General features: G+C 36.1%; 1 protein-coding gene across 16 annotated transcripts in view; it reads right to left on the minus strand.

The window, feature by feature from the left end:
* Positions 1-17,235, minus strand: part of CLHC1 (clathrin heavy chain linker domain containing 1) — a 42,796-nt gene that overhangs the window by 8,704 nt on the left and 16,857 nt on the right. For all 16 annotated transcript variants that reach the window (XM_047851777.1, XM_047851775.1, XM_047851776.1 and 13 more), the window contains 3 exons: positions 16,387-16,493; positions 9,367-9,541; positions 2,402-2,604 (listed from right to left, as the gene is read on the minus strand). In XM_047851777.1, coding sequence (XP_047707733.1) covers positions 2,402-2,604; positions 9,367-9,541; positions 16,387-16,493 — 485 coding nt within the window. The remainder of the gene's footprint in view (positions 1-2,401; positions 2,605-9,366; positions 9,542-16,386; positions 16,494-17,235) is intronic.

Here is a 17,235-nt window from a genome sequence, read left to right on the forward strand (position 1 = left end):
TAAATATAAGCTCTTTGGGATGTTCAGTGCTTTTTTAAAAGTGTAAAAGAGGGGTGCATGGGTGGCTCCGTTGCTTAAACATCCAACTTCAGTTCAGGTCATGATCTCACAGTTTGTGAGTTCAAACCCCTCACCAGGCTTTCTGCTCTCAGTGCCAGAGCCCACTTTGAATCCTCTTGTCTCCCTTTTGCTGTCCTTCCCCTCCTCACTCACTCACTCACTCTCTCTTTCAAAAATAAATAAACATAATAAATAAATAAGTAAATAAAAGAAACCTGAGACCAAAAAGTTTGAGAGCTTCATATCTAGAATAACCCAATTTCCACTTAAGTATATTCACTTGTTTAATGATAATGGGGAAGGTGAACAAACAAATCATTTCAGGTTTCATTCTAAATATTATTGGAGGGGTGGAATAATTTTTATTTCTAAAACAGATGCTCCTTTAGTCAGATTTATGCTTTTGGAACAAAACTTTCTTATAATTTTTGTTTTTGTTTTGTTGTGGTTTTGGTTTTTGTTTTTTTAATTTGTAAATGTATAACTGATAGTCTAAATCTGAGAACATTCTTTTCTGAAAGTATAAAATTAAGTCTTTCCCTCAAGGCCCCATGATACCATGGAAAGCTGTAGTTGTTTCCCATTAAAAAGTAAAATAAGCAAAGCAATTTTTCAGGGTTTCTACTTTTTCTCAAGTTATTATTTTCATCTTATGATGTGCTAAATAAATTCTGAGGATAAATATCAAGGTTCTAATTATAGAGAGTGTCATTACTTCTTAAATTATTATAATAACACATAATTATTTTAGATTATAATGCAGGAACAGAACAATACAATAATGAGTCAATCACATTTCAATGCATTTATGCAAGGCAAATTTTGCAAGCAAAACAGAAACTTCATTCACATTTCAGTCAATATAAATTCTAGAGTAATCATTTCTTACCTGTGGAAAAATAATACTTAAAACAGAAAATGAACCTGTATACTTAGATAATAAAAATAAAATATCTAATTCATTCAATAAATATTGAGTAGAACCTACTATGCCAGATTCTATCCTGTTGCTGTGTGTACGTAGGCAAATTACTTACCTCTTTGAGCCTTAGTTAGCCTCTCTGTGGAAAGCTTTTTTTTAATCTATAAAATAGGGATAATAACAAAACCTACTTTATAGTTAATGTAAGTATTAAGTAAGATAATGCAAGTAAAAAGCCAAACTATAGTATCAAGTGTGCTGTTAATATAACAAATGAAGAAATTCATAACTTTAAAAGATAGATGCTAAGTAAAATTAAATTTATTGTTTGAAAATAATCAGATTCAACTGCCATAAATGACCCTCTTTCCCAGAAAAATATGACCTAGAAGTGCTGTAGTTTGTCTTATTTGCAACTTCTTAGAATTGGGGTACAGAGCCTGCAAATAAGAATTCAGACATAGACCTGGGATATGAGAGAGGTCAGGCTGCCTGTACACGTAGGTTAGTGCTGAGCTAGGTTCATAAGAGATCAGCTCATTCAACTATAGTTACCCTAAGGTTGACAATGCTCTCAGATCACTGCCTACTTGTAACCTAAGTGTTTCAAAATTTTGAAATGAACATTATTTTACTAGTTCTTCATTTTTAATGCTCATATCATAGTTTACATACACTCATATGTAACAAATAAGTGCAGCTATTTTAAAAAAATTCTCTAAGTAGCATGGTCTAAAATATCTGCAAAATAAACTGTGTACTTCAGAGGGAGAGAAGCAGAGACACCCAGACATCTACCTTCTTGAAGGCTGCCAGGTTGTCCCCTCAGGACAGCCTGAGGCTGTCCCTCATGCCTCTGCCAGACATGGGAGAAAAACAAGATCTCAGCAACAACTGACCTTAAGGCAAAGACCACTCTGACTGGGCTGGCCACAGCTACCCAGGACCCTCCGTTAGCACCAAGGACTTGGTGAACTTCACTCCCTCAGCTCAGTGTTCCCTCTGTGGATCTCAGCATCTCTACTTGTACGACAGGCCTAGCAATGACTACCTGATGGGACTACTGTGAGGACTGGCTAGAAGGGTGTGAGAACACATCTAGACTCTGGCACATAGTAGGTTCTCAATAAAAGCTAGGTTTTTGTTAAAAACAGACAGACAAAAATTGTATGTTTCAGGATTCCACAGTTTACTAAACGTTTATGTAGTGAAGAAATACTAATGTATTTGAATGTCTAGCATGAAAGTCAATCAGTTCTAGCTTAACTGTTTTCACCAAAAATTATAAAAATCTACTTATTAGTATACGTAAAATAGACTTTAAAATGTAAATCCAAAATATTGCCTACTATCATGTGTGATCTTACCAGTAAAGTCTAGAATTCGAATACATACCAATAAGTAGGCTTTTTCACTTACCGGAAGTAAAGTCCTTGAACTGTTGTATGTATTCCATGGCCCCATGAATCTGACCCTGTTTACATAGGCAAAGAAGAGCTTTCTTGTGCAGGCCACATTCAGTGTAGATCATCTGAGCTAAAGCCAGGCACTTGGCCTTGTTATAAGTATCCTGCTCCCCATAATCATAAATGACATCCCCAGCCTCCTCAGAAAATGTGAGCCTAGAGCGAGCAGATCAATAGGTATACTTTAGAGAGCTCATGGTGAGTGGATGAGAATAAAATATTTTAAAATTCAGCACAGTAGAATTGGATTTTCCATGGTCTATAAGAATTACAAGTTAATAGACAATTGATGTAGGAGAAATTAAACATATCCAAGATTTAACAAAAACAAAAATAATCATATATTCTTTTGTGGTGGGGGAGGGGAAGGAGACATTTTGGTGAAACTGACCTCAAGTTTTTTCAAAAATCTACAAACATGGTTAAAACTCTCCTAAAAAAGACTGGTGGAATTTAAAGTAACAAGGTAAATAAAAATTATTTTATAATTGAGGATCTCAATGTTCTCAGCAGTTATACAGATTTTAAACCCTGCAGAATGTAAGAATTCATTAAATGTTGGTTAAAGATAGTGACAACAAATTTTAGCTCAAAATTAGTGACAGATCTTGCAAGTGTTTGCAAGAAACGTGTGACATAAGTGTTATTTTCTAAATTGTTATAGAATTATAAAAAACAATAGGGGTAAAAAAGGATTTAAGATGTCCCAATTTCCCTTGTCATCACATTTTAATGCACATCTTCAAACACAACTGGAGTGAACCATCTGCACATTAACTCCACCTAGAAACGATCAGCATAGGCCAAAACACATTTGGGTATAATTTAAGATATCACTTCCAATCACTGGTTGTCCGGACATTGTGCTTTAGTTTTATTTTAAATTAATAGCTACAGAGTAACAGTAATCATATAATATTGATATCTGTACACATGTAACAAAATACCAGTAACATTCAAATAAAATCCTGAAATCCCTATGTGTTTACTGAAAATTCAGTAAATAAAGCCTGCCATGTTTATTGGGGTGGCCAAAGAGAAGTGTGTCTGAAATCAAAAGGCAGCTTCTGAGTATAAATCAATTATTTAATAAGCAATTTACCTAACTTTTACATTTTAGTACCAAAACATAGGTTTTGGTAGCTATAGCCACAATGTTTCCGAAGGCTGCACAAGGAATTATTTCAGTCATTTTAGTGACTGTATAACCAGAGCAAGATGATAATACCAGTATTATAGTATTTCTTTCTCTTATTAATACCATTATTTTATTTTTGTAAGAGGTCATCACTAACATGATGTGGTTCCACCTGAGAAAAGGGCAGAGCTGAGGACTAAGGTTGCTTTGTCCTGGTTTGTCATTTTCCAAAAGGATGATGTATGATTTTTAAAAAATATATATTGAAAGGGAGGAAGAGGGGGCGCCTGGGTGGCTCAGTGGGTTGGGCGTCAGACTTCAGCTCAGGTCGTGATCTCGCAGTCCGTGAGTTCGAGCTCCGCGTTGGGCTCTGTGCTGACAAGCTCGGAGCCTGGAGCCTGTTTCGGATTTTGTGTCTCCCTCGCTCTGACCCTCCCCCATTCATGCTTTGTCTCTCTCTGTCTCAAAAATAAATAAAGGTTAAAAAAAAATTTTTTTTTAAATAAAAAAAAATTTTTAAAAAAAGAAAGGGAGGAAGAGAGTCAAGCCCCAAAAGAATGGAACTGACCCTGAAGAAAAAAGGGGGGGAAAAAAAACAGGGATTCTAGCCCTGGGGAAAGGGAGGTAGTCAAGCACCCTGTACCCAACTGGAAAATGAGCCTGGGAACCTCTGTCCCTGTTTTGCCCCTAATCACCTCATTACATCCCTCTTTCTGTTTTCTCAAAGTCTCCTTCTTGGCTCTTCCATCCCTATTTCCAATTCTAAGAAGACTTCTGAAAGTGGATCTCTAGACTGGCTCTGGAGAATATATATGACTAATAAATAAATAAATAAATAATGTGCTTAACTCCATTAGGAAACTAAGGTATATTTGATTATAAACCAGATTATAGATTTTTTTAAATGTTTATTTATTTTAAAGAAAGAGAGAGAGAGAAGACACAAGTTGGGGAAGGGCAGAGAGAGAGTGGGAGACACAAAATCCAAAGCAGACTCCAGGCTCTGGGCTGTCAGCACAGAGCCCAAAGTGGGGCTTGAACCCACAAACCTTGAGATCATGACCTGAGCCAAAGTCAGACATTCAACTGACTGAGCCACCCAGGCACCCCAGATTGTAGATTTTTTTAAGCCAAAATAAAGGTAATATACAATCACTAAATCTATGCATCATATTTATTTACTGTTATTTTGTAGGATTGGGTTTGTCAAGTTAATATTTCAGAGGATATTTTCCTCTTCTGGGAGCAATATCTGCAATTTAGAGAGCCAATGCCAACAAAACATTTCTTAAGTTTAGGCTTTCTGAGTCAAGTGATTAGACTTTCCCCCGGTAAGAATGACTACGAGAGCCAAGATTAGTCTATAATCCAGGCTGTTTTATGGCTGGCTCTGTGCAGGGCTTCAAGGAAAGAACTGTAGAACTTTTTAAGGTAGCCATATGGTAGAGGCCAGGTCACTGGAGTCAGAGACCAGAGGAAGGAGGCTAAGAATAAAGAATGTGAATTACCTTCAGTATTCTGTTATATCATCTCAGGATCCTTAAGAGTGGTGGTATTTTCCAAATTTATGCAGTCAAGGAATTGCAGAAGAATTTAAATTCTTATAATTAAGAGGTAGAATTGGCCAAGAACAATCAGTATATGTGGGGAAATTAATCTTGTCTTATGTGTCTCTGCACCAGACAACAGGTGTTAATGAACACCATTTCTAATGGTGCTCTCATGTCTGAACCATTTCCAGTGCTCCCTGACAAGTACTTTCTGTAGAGGGCGTAGAAGGTGGGACCAGGTAGAAAAAGAAAGAGGCAAAGGGTAAAAAGAGGGGTATATGTACAAAGAAGTTTCCTAAAACAGAATTAACTATTACGTGAACAGTGAGTGAAGGCCATAACAAGAGGGGGTGGGAAAAAGATACTTTACACTGGTAAACAATAGTGCCATCAATCTAGGACAGTTTAGGACTCCCCAGTGTCATGCAGGGGAAATGGTGAATTTGAAATGGGTGGCAGTAGGCACTAGTATGCAAACTTGCCATTTTTAAGTCTGGGACATTTAGAAATCATGAATTTGTTATTTAGGGAGTGCTTACATTAGTCCTTCCATCTCCCTTATGATATACTTCTTAAATATGAGAACTGTAACTACTCTCTAATATGTAGCCTACATCTGTATGTATCCAGAACCAAGCAAGCATAGTCCTTAGACTGAAAAATAAGCAGGCTGTGGCTACCAGACAGATGACAGGACTTTCCTCACTCTGCCTTCCAATACTCACAGCCCCACCCATGTCCACCAGACCCAGCAAAAGTAGCTTGATCTTCATAAATAGGCAGACACTGTTTTAGTCCCCTTTACTGGACCAGTGACTCTTCCCCAGCTGACTACTAACAGCTCACAGCTGTTGCCTTCCCCAGAGAACAGCCTTCCCCAGCTGTTGCCCTAAGCTGACTAGCTACCTTGCCCAGAAAATTATGCTTATCTTTCAACCCCCCGGTAGTGTAGAGCTGACAACTGATTAGTAAGGAATACAAAAGGTCAGTACCATAATTCAAAAAGAAGCAACTCTGGCAGGATTTATGTTCCATAGTCCTCCCCCTGTAATACTAGCTAATACTAGATTTTAACCTGAGTTCACATCGTAGCTTGGTTCTTTCCGCTTCCCTATCCCATCTCACTCCTTCACTTATAATATTTCTCGAGGAGTAGTCTATCAGTAAATGACATGCACTCAAATCCAATTATCACGCTCTCTTTAAGGGAATAGGGAACCTGAGGGCCAAACATATTCCTCTCTGCCTTGTTATGTAACAACAATCTTACCTTTTCATGATAACCAAAGTTGACTATGACTCACAGAACCTAAATTTGCAAGCATGAGAATTTTGTGTCATCCTGACTGGCTCATAGAGTGCCCAGATATTTAGTCATATATTATTCTGTGTGAGTCCGTGAGGATGTATTTGAAAGAGAGTAACATCTGAATCAGTAGACTGAATAAAGCAGATTGCTATGAATGTGGATAGCTCTCATCCCATCAGTTGATGGCCTGGAGGGTACAAAAAAGGCTGACCCTCTTTCATATAAAGCGGAACTCCTCCTGCCTGACCACTTAGCTGGGACATCAGTCTTTTCCTACCTTTGGACTCAAAAAGAAACATTGGCTCTTCTTGGGTCCTGAGCAGCCTGAAACTTACACCATTGGCAGCTCTCTTGGGTCTCTAGCTTGCTGACTGTGGATCTTAAGACTTATCAGCCTCCATATTCACAGGAGCCAATTTCTTCATGGGTGTGTGTATGTATATATATCCTATTGATTCTGTTTCTCTAGAGAACCTTGATTCCACCAAGTGGGTTACTGGGGAATCAGCTGAGCAGAGCCACTCTTTTATCTCCCAGACCCAAGTATTCTACGTACTGGAGATATACTATACAATCATCACTAGTTTAAAGTGTACATTCCATCCTGAAGGATGTTACTATGTCTTCAAAAGATGGAGCGACAAGCTGGCATCACCTGTACACAACCTGAACCATTCATGAACCAAGTTTGGGTTTTTTTCTTCCTTGCCTGCTGGTCTTAGGTCACCCCCACCCCTGCATGAGGCTTTAGGTGTGAGCTGTGGAAGTTGTGTTGGTCAGTTGGTGGTAGTTGACATGAGTTCTGGGCCACCTATTCCTGAAGCTAACTTGTGTACTCTGGATCTGCTTGAGCAATATCTTCACCGTACCTGATTTTAGATGGACTCTCTGAGCCCACCTGACCTCATGGCTTGGTGTTTCTGTCAGAATCCAGTTCATGATGAGCTGTTCTAATTCTAAAGTCATTGGTGTTCTCTGGATAAACACTCCAACTTTAGCAGGACTCAGTAGGCACTTTTGGAATCTTAAGTGCCTACTTTGGAATCTTAAGTATATGGTTGCTTGTTACAGGTGGTAGATGATCTACTGGGATATTGCTGAGTAGTCCCGGGCCAGTTAAAAACTATTAGTGGGTAAATCAATAATCATGGTTTGATAAAGGCATGGAAACCACAGTCATCCTACCAGACAAGCCATTAAGACCAATAGAGTGAGAAGAATATAAAATGGATGATAGAGGAGAAAGAGGAGTAATAATTAATGTGGATGAATCTCAAAATAACTAAAGCAAAAGAGGCAGAACAAGAAAAAAAGAATACATAATGTATAATTCCATTTATATAAAATTCTAGAAAATGAAACCTCATCTAAGGTGACAGAAAGCAGATCAGTGGTTACCTGGAAATGGTGGTGGGGGTTGGAATGAGGTTGATTATCTTGACTGTGGTGATGATTTCATGGGTGTATACATATGTCAAAACTTGTCAAACTGTACACTATAAATATGTGCAATTTATAATGTCAGTTATATCCCCATAATGCTTTCTAAAAACTCATCATATTGTACACTTTAAATATGTAGAGATTATTGTACATAAATTCTATCTCCATAAAGGTGTAAAAACCAAATTATAGCCCTATGATCAATTGTCATGACAAGGGCTATATGTAGTTCATTCTACTAACCCTTCTAAGTTTCCCCCAGAATTTTAACCACAGAATCCTAGAGAAGTTGTGCCTAGATGGAATGAAATTAAAGTGAGAAGAACATACATTTGTGTTGTGCAAATGGTTGACTACAGTAGATGCTGATTTAATGTTCTGCCCGGATCCTCATTACTGAGACAGCATACCCTTCCCCTCTGGGTGCTGGCTGTCAGTGGCTCACATGTCCCTCCCTTCTGTAGCAAATTGCCCTTTGCTGATGGGAGCCACCAGGCCTAGGAAGTTATGCCCCATCCAGGCAGCCTATAGCCCTAATAGAGACTAACAGAGAGGTACAAAAGACTGATCTCTTGCCTCAAAGGGGGCAGCTCTTTGGTGTGGTTTATGCTCCAGAGCCATCCCTCTACAAATAAGACCAAGATTAGAACTTGCCTAAGATCACAACCTTTCTTGGCTTCCTGAACATACACACACTCTTTCCTATTTTGCTTCACTCACTCCCTTATAGGGTTTTCTTGAGAAGCCCACCTTCTATCAATCATGTCTGAAGCTTTGGTTATAGGAATCCAACCTAAGGGAGCTCTAGTACAAATCTGCCTACCTATACTGAAATCCAACTCCAAGAAGCATTTCCTGCCTGTCCTTGCTGGTGTATATGTTCTTTTTTATTTTTTTTTAATGTTTATTTATTTTGAAAGAGAGAGAGACAAAGAGAGGGATGGGGAGGGGCAGAGAGAAAGGGAGAGAGAATCTCAAGTAGGCTCCACATTCACCATGAAGCCCAACACCAGGATCAATCCCATGAACCAGGATGTCATGACCTGAGCCAAGATCAAAAGAGTTGGATGCTTAATGGACTGAGCCACCCAGGCGCCCCTGGTTTATATATTCTAAATGCAACATGGGTCCACATCCATCCTGCTTATAAGTTTTCTCCTAGGTATATCCTTCACATGTAACCATAACCTCTCTGGATCCAAGTTCCTGCCTTATCCCTCTCAGTAGCATGATACTGATAAATCCTTTTCTGTCCTGACTGATGAACTCATGGGTCATGAATAATCCCATGAACCACTATTACTCAACTCCTGATCTGGGTTTATGTGACTAGGCCCCATTACTCCATGAATGTTTAGTAAATCGTCTCTGAAGGATTAATTGTTCAGGATAATGTGCTGATAAAAAACTACTGAAATCTTGAGAACAACCTCATTAACCATATACCAAAATTAAGTCAAAAGCTTAATTTTGCTTACCTTTCCTGAGTGACCCAATTGATAACTAAATCTAAACGTTTTTCAGATAATCCACATTGGATTCCTTCCAGGGTCAGTTCTGCATCAATAGGACGTCTGCATGCATGACTTGTGCTAAAGATGGCCTCAAAAAATAAGAGTAATGGAAAAGGCTTTCCTCTAATTTTTCCAACAGCTACAGAGAGAAGAAAAGTTTTGAGTTGAATACTTTAAGTAACAGTTTGCTTTTTCTTACTTCATATTATTACTTTCATCTCTTTGCATTTTCAAAAAATTTCAGTCTACAATTACGTACTGATAATGTTTAACTAATGCTTATGGATTAAACTTTCATTGTGGGTAATAACTAAATATTACATGCTATATGAAAACAGAGGCAGAGATTAGAATGATGTGTCTCTAACCAAGGAATGCCAAAAGTTGCCAATAGCCACCTAGAAGGTAGGAGAGAAATATGCAATGTAATCTCCCTAAGAGCCTCCACATGGAACTTTTAAAAGTTCAAAGAATATACCACCAGCAGACCACTGTAAGAGATGTTAAAAGTAGTCTTTCAAGCAGAAGGAAAATAATATCAGATAGAAATATGAATCTACACGAAGGAATAAAGACCAGAAATGGTATATCCTATGAATGTAAGTATTTAGAAGCATACTGTTTTATATAATACATAAAGTGGTATAACATCACATAAGGGTAGAGTATAAGAAGTAAAAGTTATGATCTATAAACCTTAAAGCAACAGCCAAAATAAAACAACAAGGAGTTACAGCTTATAATGAGCAAAGGAGAAAAATGGAATCATGAAAAAATTCAACTAATCCAAAAGAAGGCAGAAAAAGAGGGAAAAACAGTAACAAAGAAGAGATAAGAAAAACAGAAAACAAATAAAACTCAACCATGTCAACAATCACCTTAAATATAAGTGATCTAAACACTCCAATTGAAAGGCAAAGATTGTCAGAGTGTATAAAAAAAGTAGAATCCAAGTATATGTTGCCTAGAAGACACTTACTTTATTTATTGGTCTGTTTATTTTTATTTCAAGTTATTATTTTAAATTCTAGGTAGTTAACACATATGGTAAAAATGGTTTCAGGTGTAGAATTTAGTGATTCATCACTTACAAATAACACCCAGTGCTCATCACAAGAAGTGCCCTCCTTAATACCCATCACCAATTTAGCCCATCCCCTGCCCACCTCCCTCCAACAACCCTCAGTTTGTTCTCTATAGTAAAGAGTCTCATGGTTTGCTTCCCTCTCTTTTTTATCCCTTCCCCCATGTTCATCTGTTTTGTTTCTTAAATTCCACATGAGTGAAATCATATGGTATTTTTCTCTTATTTCACTTAGCATGATACACTCTAGCTCCATCCACATCACTGCAAATGGCAAGATTCCATTCTTTTTGATAGCTGAGTAATATTCAACTGTGTATGTATATACCACATCAGTTGATGGACATTTGGGCTCTTTCCATAGTTTGGCTATTGTTGATAATGCTATTATAAACATTGGGGTACATGTAGAAGACAATGACTTTAAATACAAAGATACAAATAGATCAAAAGTAAGAATATGGGAAAAAATATACCATGCTAATACTAATCAAAAGAAACATGGAGTCACATTTCTATTTTCAAAACCTACTACAAAGCTACAGTAATCAAAATAGTATGATACTGACATAGGATGGATATCTAGAGAAATATAACAGAATTAAGAGTCTATAAATAAACTCTAAACATTTATGGTCAATTGATTTTTGACAAAGGGGCCAAACAATTCAGTGGATACAGAACAGTCTTTTCAACAAATGGGTGCTGGGATAACTAGATATCTATATGCAAAAGAATGAATCTGGACCATTATCTCACACCATACACAAAAATTAACTCAAAGTAGATCACAGACCTAAATGCATAAAACTCTTAGAAGAAAACACATGATCTTAAGTTAGGCAAAGATTTCTTAGATACAACAAAAGCACAGCCATAGAAGAGAAGAAGGTAAATTAGTCCCCATCAAAATTAAAAACTTTTGTGCTTCAAAAGCCACCATCAAGAAAGTGAAAAGAAAATCCACAGATTGGAAGAACATATTTGCACATCATCTGTCTGATATGAGATTTTTATCCAGAATATAAAAAGAACTCTCACAACTCAATAATAAAAACACAAATAACATAATTTTAAAATGGGCAAACAGTAGACATTTCTCCAAAGATAAATAAATGGCCAATAGGCACATGAAAAGACGCCAACACTGTTAGTCATTACAGATATGCAAATCAAAACCACAATCAGAGGGGCGCCTGCCTGGCTCAGTCAGTTTAGCGTCTGACTTCAGCTCAGGTCATGATCTCACACTCCGTGAGTTCAAGCCCCGCGTCGGGCTCTGTGCTGACAGCTCAGAGCCTGGAACCTGCTTCAGATTCTGTGTCTCCCCCTCTCTCTGCCCCTCCCCTGCTCACGCTCTGTCTCAAAAATAAATTTAAAAAAAACATTAAAAAAAAAACACAATGAGAACACTTATCTTGATGAGCATTGAGTAATACATAGAATTGTTGAATCATTATATTGTACACTCAAAATTAATATATAACAATTTTGTTAACTATCTGGAATTAATTTTTTTAATTAAACAAATAAATCCACAATAAGATACTTCACATGGTTTAGCAAGGCTATAATCAAAAAGACAGACATTAATAAGTGCTGGTAAGGATGTGAAGAAATTGAAATCCTCATATATTGTTGATAGGAATGAAAAATAGTGCAAATAGTTTAGCAGTTCCTAAAAGCGTTAACACAAAGTTACCATAGAGCCATCCATTCCCCTCCTAGGAATTTACCCAAGAGAAATAAAAACAAATGTCTACATAAAAATTTGTACACAAATATTCATAGCTGCATTATTCACAATAGCCAAAAAGTAAAAACAACCCAAATTACTATCAACTGGCAAATGGATGAACAAAATGCAGTATATATCCTGCAATGGAATATTCATGTTCAGCAAGAACGAACCTCAAAAACATTATGCTAAGGGAAAGAAGTCAATCACAAAAAAACATGTTTTGCAAGATCCTATTCACATGAAAGGTCCAGAATAAGGAAATCCATACAGACAGCAAGTGGATTAGTGGTTACCTAGGGTTTGGAGAGGGAGCAGGAGGTAGAAAATGAGGAGTTAATGGTTCAAAATTTATTTTTGGAAGGATGAAAATGTTCTAAAATTAAGTTATGGCAATGTTACACAACCCTGTAGTTATAGTAAAATTATTCAAAAACATGGAGTTTTCTCCAGGAACGCAGTAAGTTATATTAATAGGCTAAAGGACAAAAACCACACAATCATTTCAATAAATGTAAAAAAAGTATTTAGCAAATCTAACATTCATCCCTGATAAAATTCTCACCAACCATAGAGAGGAATTTCATCAACGTTGAAAAATCTACAGCTAATATGATGAAAAGCTAAATACTTTATCTCTAAGATCAAAAACAAGGCAATAATATCTGCTCTCACCACTTCTATTCAACACTGTAATGGAAGAGCCAGTGCAATAAGGCAAGTAAAAGAAATAATAGGCATCCATACTGGAAAGGAAGAAGTAGAACTCTTTCTTAACTGATGACGTGATTATCTATGTAGAAATTCTAGGAATATACAATAAAAGTATTAGAACTAATAAATAAGTTTAAAGATGTCACAGAATACATGATCAATACACAAAAGTCAATTGTATTTCTATATACTAGCAACAAACAACTTTGGAATGTGAAATAAAAATTATAATAATATAAAAAATATAAAATATTTAAAAATAAATCTGACAAAAGATGTACAAGACCTAAACACAGATTAAAAAATCATGTAATTTTTTTTGTTCCTGTGTCCCTTACAAAACTACAAAGGCTCTATGGTAGAAACCTCTTCTATCATTACATTTAGGCTTTGGCTACTTTTATAAACACCAATTTAAACCTCAGACTCATAAAATTAAGTTTAATACCCAAAATGCAGAATGTCATCATTCACTTCTGCATGGTAACATGACCTCATAATCAGTTATCAAATTGTAAATAATTGTTGGAATGGTTTCTTGACTTTGAGTTCACTGAATAAAAACTATAAAATTACACTGTAACATCCACTGGGATAAAATATTGAAAACTGTGCATGCAAAAATATAAGATGGGCCATTTACACACAATTCACAATCAAGCAATCTCTGTAAATACATATGATCATATGCATTATGTATATGGCAACAAATTTTTTGTGTTCTGATAAACATAAAAGAACATTTTTTTCAAACTGTTGAATTTAAAGGGCTTTTTGGGAAATTTTTATAAAAACAATCTGTATATATTTGACATCAAAAATTTCCATTTAAAATGAAAATAATTAGAAAAATTATCTGTATCTATAAGCTCCATTGAGTATATCTCTCCTGTATTTATACCTCCGTATTTCCTTCTGAGCGTCTCATCTTTTAAAAACAGTTTAGTTTTAAAATAAAAGGATTTAAAAAAAAATTTTTTTTAACATTTATTCATTTTTAAGACAGAGTGTGAGCAGGGGAGAGGCAGAGAGAGAGGGACACACCGAATCTGAAGCAGGCTCCAGGCTCTGAGCTGTCAGCACAGAGCCTGACACAGGTCTCAAACTCAAGAACCGTGAGATCATGACCTGAGCCAAAGTCAGAAGCTTAACCAACTGAGCCACCAAGGCACCCCTAAAAGGACTTTTTTAATTCTGAGCAATACTCAGTTAAGTGCCACCTGTCTAATATTGGTGAATTTCTCTTTTTTTCTTAATATTGGTGAATTTCTCAGCATAAGATCCACATGCCTAGAAAAGTAATAAAAGTTGGCTGTTTTCCAATTTTGCTGGTAATTACACCTATTTGGGTATTAATTGCAAGCTTTGATTTCTACTAAAACTTATAACCCATACTTTGAACAGATCCAGTCAAGGGGAGAAGAGAAAAAAACCTTAGGAATGTACTAATATCACTTTTGACTTCACCAATTTCAGAACACATCCAAAGAAAGAGTACCTGGGTATTTGTAAGACGCCTGACTTTTTTTTTTTTTTTTTTTTTAAATTTTAGAGAGAGAAAGTGCAAGTGGGGGAGAGGGGCAGAGAGAGAAAGAGAGAGAGAGAAAGAATCTCAAGCAGCCTCCATATTCAACACAGAGCCTGATGCAGGGTCGTCCCATGACCCTGGGATCAAGACCCGAACTGAAATCAAGAGTCGGACACTCAACCGATTGAGCCACCCAGGCGCCCCATGGATATCTGAAAATTTTTAAGTAAAATACTAAAATTTTCAATGTTAAAAAAAGACCTGAAAACTGAAAATTACAAAATACTGATGAAAGAAAGTTTTGAAGACTAAATAAATGGAGACATATACCAAGTTTATAGGTTCATTGAACCAAATAACTAATATTGTTCAGTGTCTATTCCCCTGAAGTTGATCTATAGATTAAATGCAATCCCCAGCAAATGTTTTGTGAAGTTTACAATCTGATTCTAAATATTTAAATAGAAACATGAAAGAACCAGAATAGCCAAATTAAATTTGATAAAGAAAAACAGAGGTTAAAGTCTAACACTCTCTGTGACTTCAACACTTACTATAAAGCAATAGTAATCAAGACAGTGTAGTCTTAGCATCAAGATAAACAAATAGATCAACAAAACAGATTAGACCTAAAAGTATACAGACAATTGATTTTCAACAAAGGTATGAAAGCAGTTACGTGGAAAAAGTCAACTATCCGGGAACAATTGGATAGTTATAGGCCAAAAAAATACTTTGACCCATATGTTACATCACATATTAAAATTAACTCAAACTTAATCATAATGTAAACCTAAAACCATAAAATCAAAAAAAATAATAGGAGTTAAAAGCTGAAGATTAGACACAGATTTCTTATGTATAACACTAAAGGCATGATCCATAAAAGAAAAAAAAATCACAAATTGGATTTCAACAAAATTTAATACAATGGCTCACTCAGTTAAGCATACAACTCTTGATTTCTGCTCAGGTCATGATCTCACTATTCGTATGATTGAGCCCCATGTCCAGCTCTGCACTGACAGTGTAGAGCCTGCTTGGGATTTTCTCTCTCCCTCTCTCTGCCCCTCCCCTACTCCTGTTCTCTCCCTCTCTCTCTCTTTCACGTGTGCACGTGTGCTCTCTCTCAAAAATAAATAAATCAACCTAAAAAAACAACTTGTCTTAAAAAGATACTTCCAAAAGACTGAACAGACAAACCACAGACTGGGAGAAAATATTTTTAAATCATATATCTGATAAAGGATTTGTATTCACCCAATGGAATACTACTCAACAATAAAAAGGAATGAACTATTGATAGACACAACATATGGATGAATTTCAAAATAATAATGCTGAATGTAAGAAGTCAGTCAAAAAGATCACATACTATTGTAATTCCATTTATATAAAATTCTAGGAAATGCAAATTAATCTACAGTGACTGAAAGCAGACTAACAGTTGCCACTAAGGGGAAGTGGCCAGATAGAAGGAGATGGGAGGGGTGAGGATGAATCAGAGAGGGATAGGTGAGAGCAATGAGGGAACTTTTGGGTGATACAAATGTCAAAACTTATCAAATTGTGTACTATAAATATGTACAATGTGTTGTGTATATGTCAATTTATAACAACAAAGCTGTCTTAAAAGGAATTAGAGCAAATTTGACAAAATATTAACATTTACTAAATCTTGATAGTGAGTACATGGCTGTTGTATATTTCTTCATACTTTTCTGTATACTTGAAATATTTTCTCATTTAATTTAGAAAAACTAATCATATTCTTCAATGTGACAGCTAAAAAAACAGTAAATGGAAGCGATAGGGCTGGAAGCCTAGCTCTTTAGTCCCCACTTCAAAACTCTTTCCATTCTATCAAGGTAAAAAAATGCAATTTGCATACATACATAAGGTTCAAAGAAAAGTGCTTACCCTTAAATTTATTCACTGTCCCAATGTTTTGAAGAATTCTTCTAGGACTGTGGGCTGCAAAACAAGCTGCCTTTTCATATTCACCAAGCAACATTAATTCATTGAACCTACAACCATTGAATTTTGTTATATATTATAATAAATAGTACACACAAAAAAGAAATGATTAGAAATATCTATAACAGACTAAACACAGTAATATAGAAAAACTATAACTACGTTCATTCATTCTGAAAGATGCCCTTTCACTTCTTTCTGTAATATTCTGTCATTTTTTACAGCCTTTGAACCTTACCCTGTACTTTATTCCTATAGTACTTATTGCAAGACACAGAAAACGGAAAGAACTTGAACTGAATTTACAATGGGCTCAGATTTTTTTCTCTCGTGTTGTCTCTAGACGAAGAGATATTGGGAAAAGAAGGGCAATCTGCTTAGAGACTCAACGTAGGGGAAATAGTAATTGAAACACAATAGCTGCAGAACTGGAGATCAAGAGGTGAAGCTTATGTTGCTCTGCCACGAATCAGACTCCCAATAAAATATGAGACTAACACAAGAAGAAAAATAATAGTTCAGATAACTTAAGCCTCTACTCCTCTTCCTAGGGTAAAATGTCTTCAAACCAATCCTTACCCCACAATTAACAAAACTATGGCAAACAGGATTTACAGTGTTGCAAATGAATTTGAAACCCTAGAGGAGAAAGACCAAAGTCATACTAATGAGCAAAATACATAAAACTTTTAGCCTCAACAAAGTTTCTTCACTCATGTCTAAAGCTGGTAGACTTGAAGAAGCATACAGTGTAAGGAAATAAAACAGGCTTTGGTGCTGTCCCAAAATGAT

This window comes from Prionailurus viverrinus, chromosome A3 (assembly GCF_022837055.1).
Source record: "Prionailurus viverrinus isolate Anna chromosome A3, UM_Priviv_1.0, whole genome shotgun sequence".
Taxonomy (NCBI): domain Eukaryota; kingdom Metazoa; phylum Chordata; class Mammalia; order Carnivora; family Felidae; genus Prionailurus; species Prionailurus viverrinus.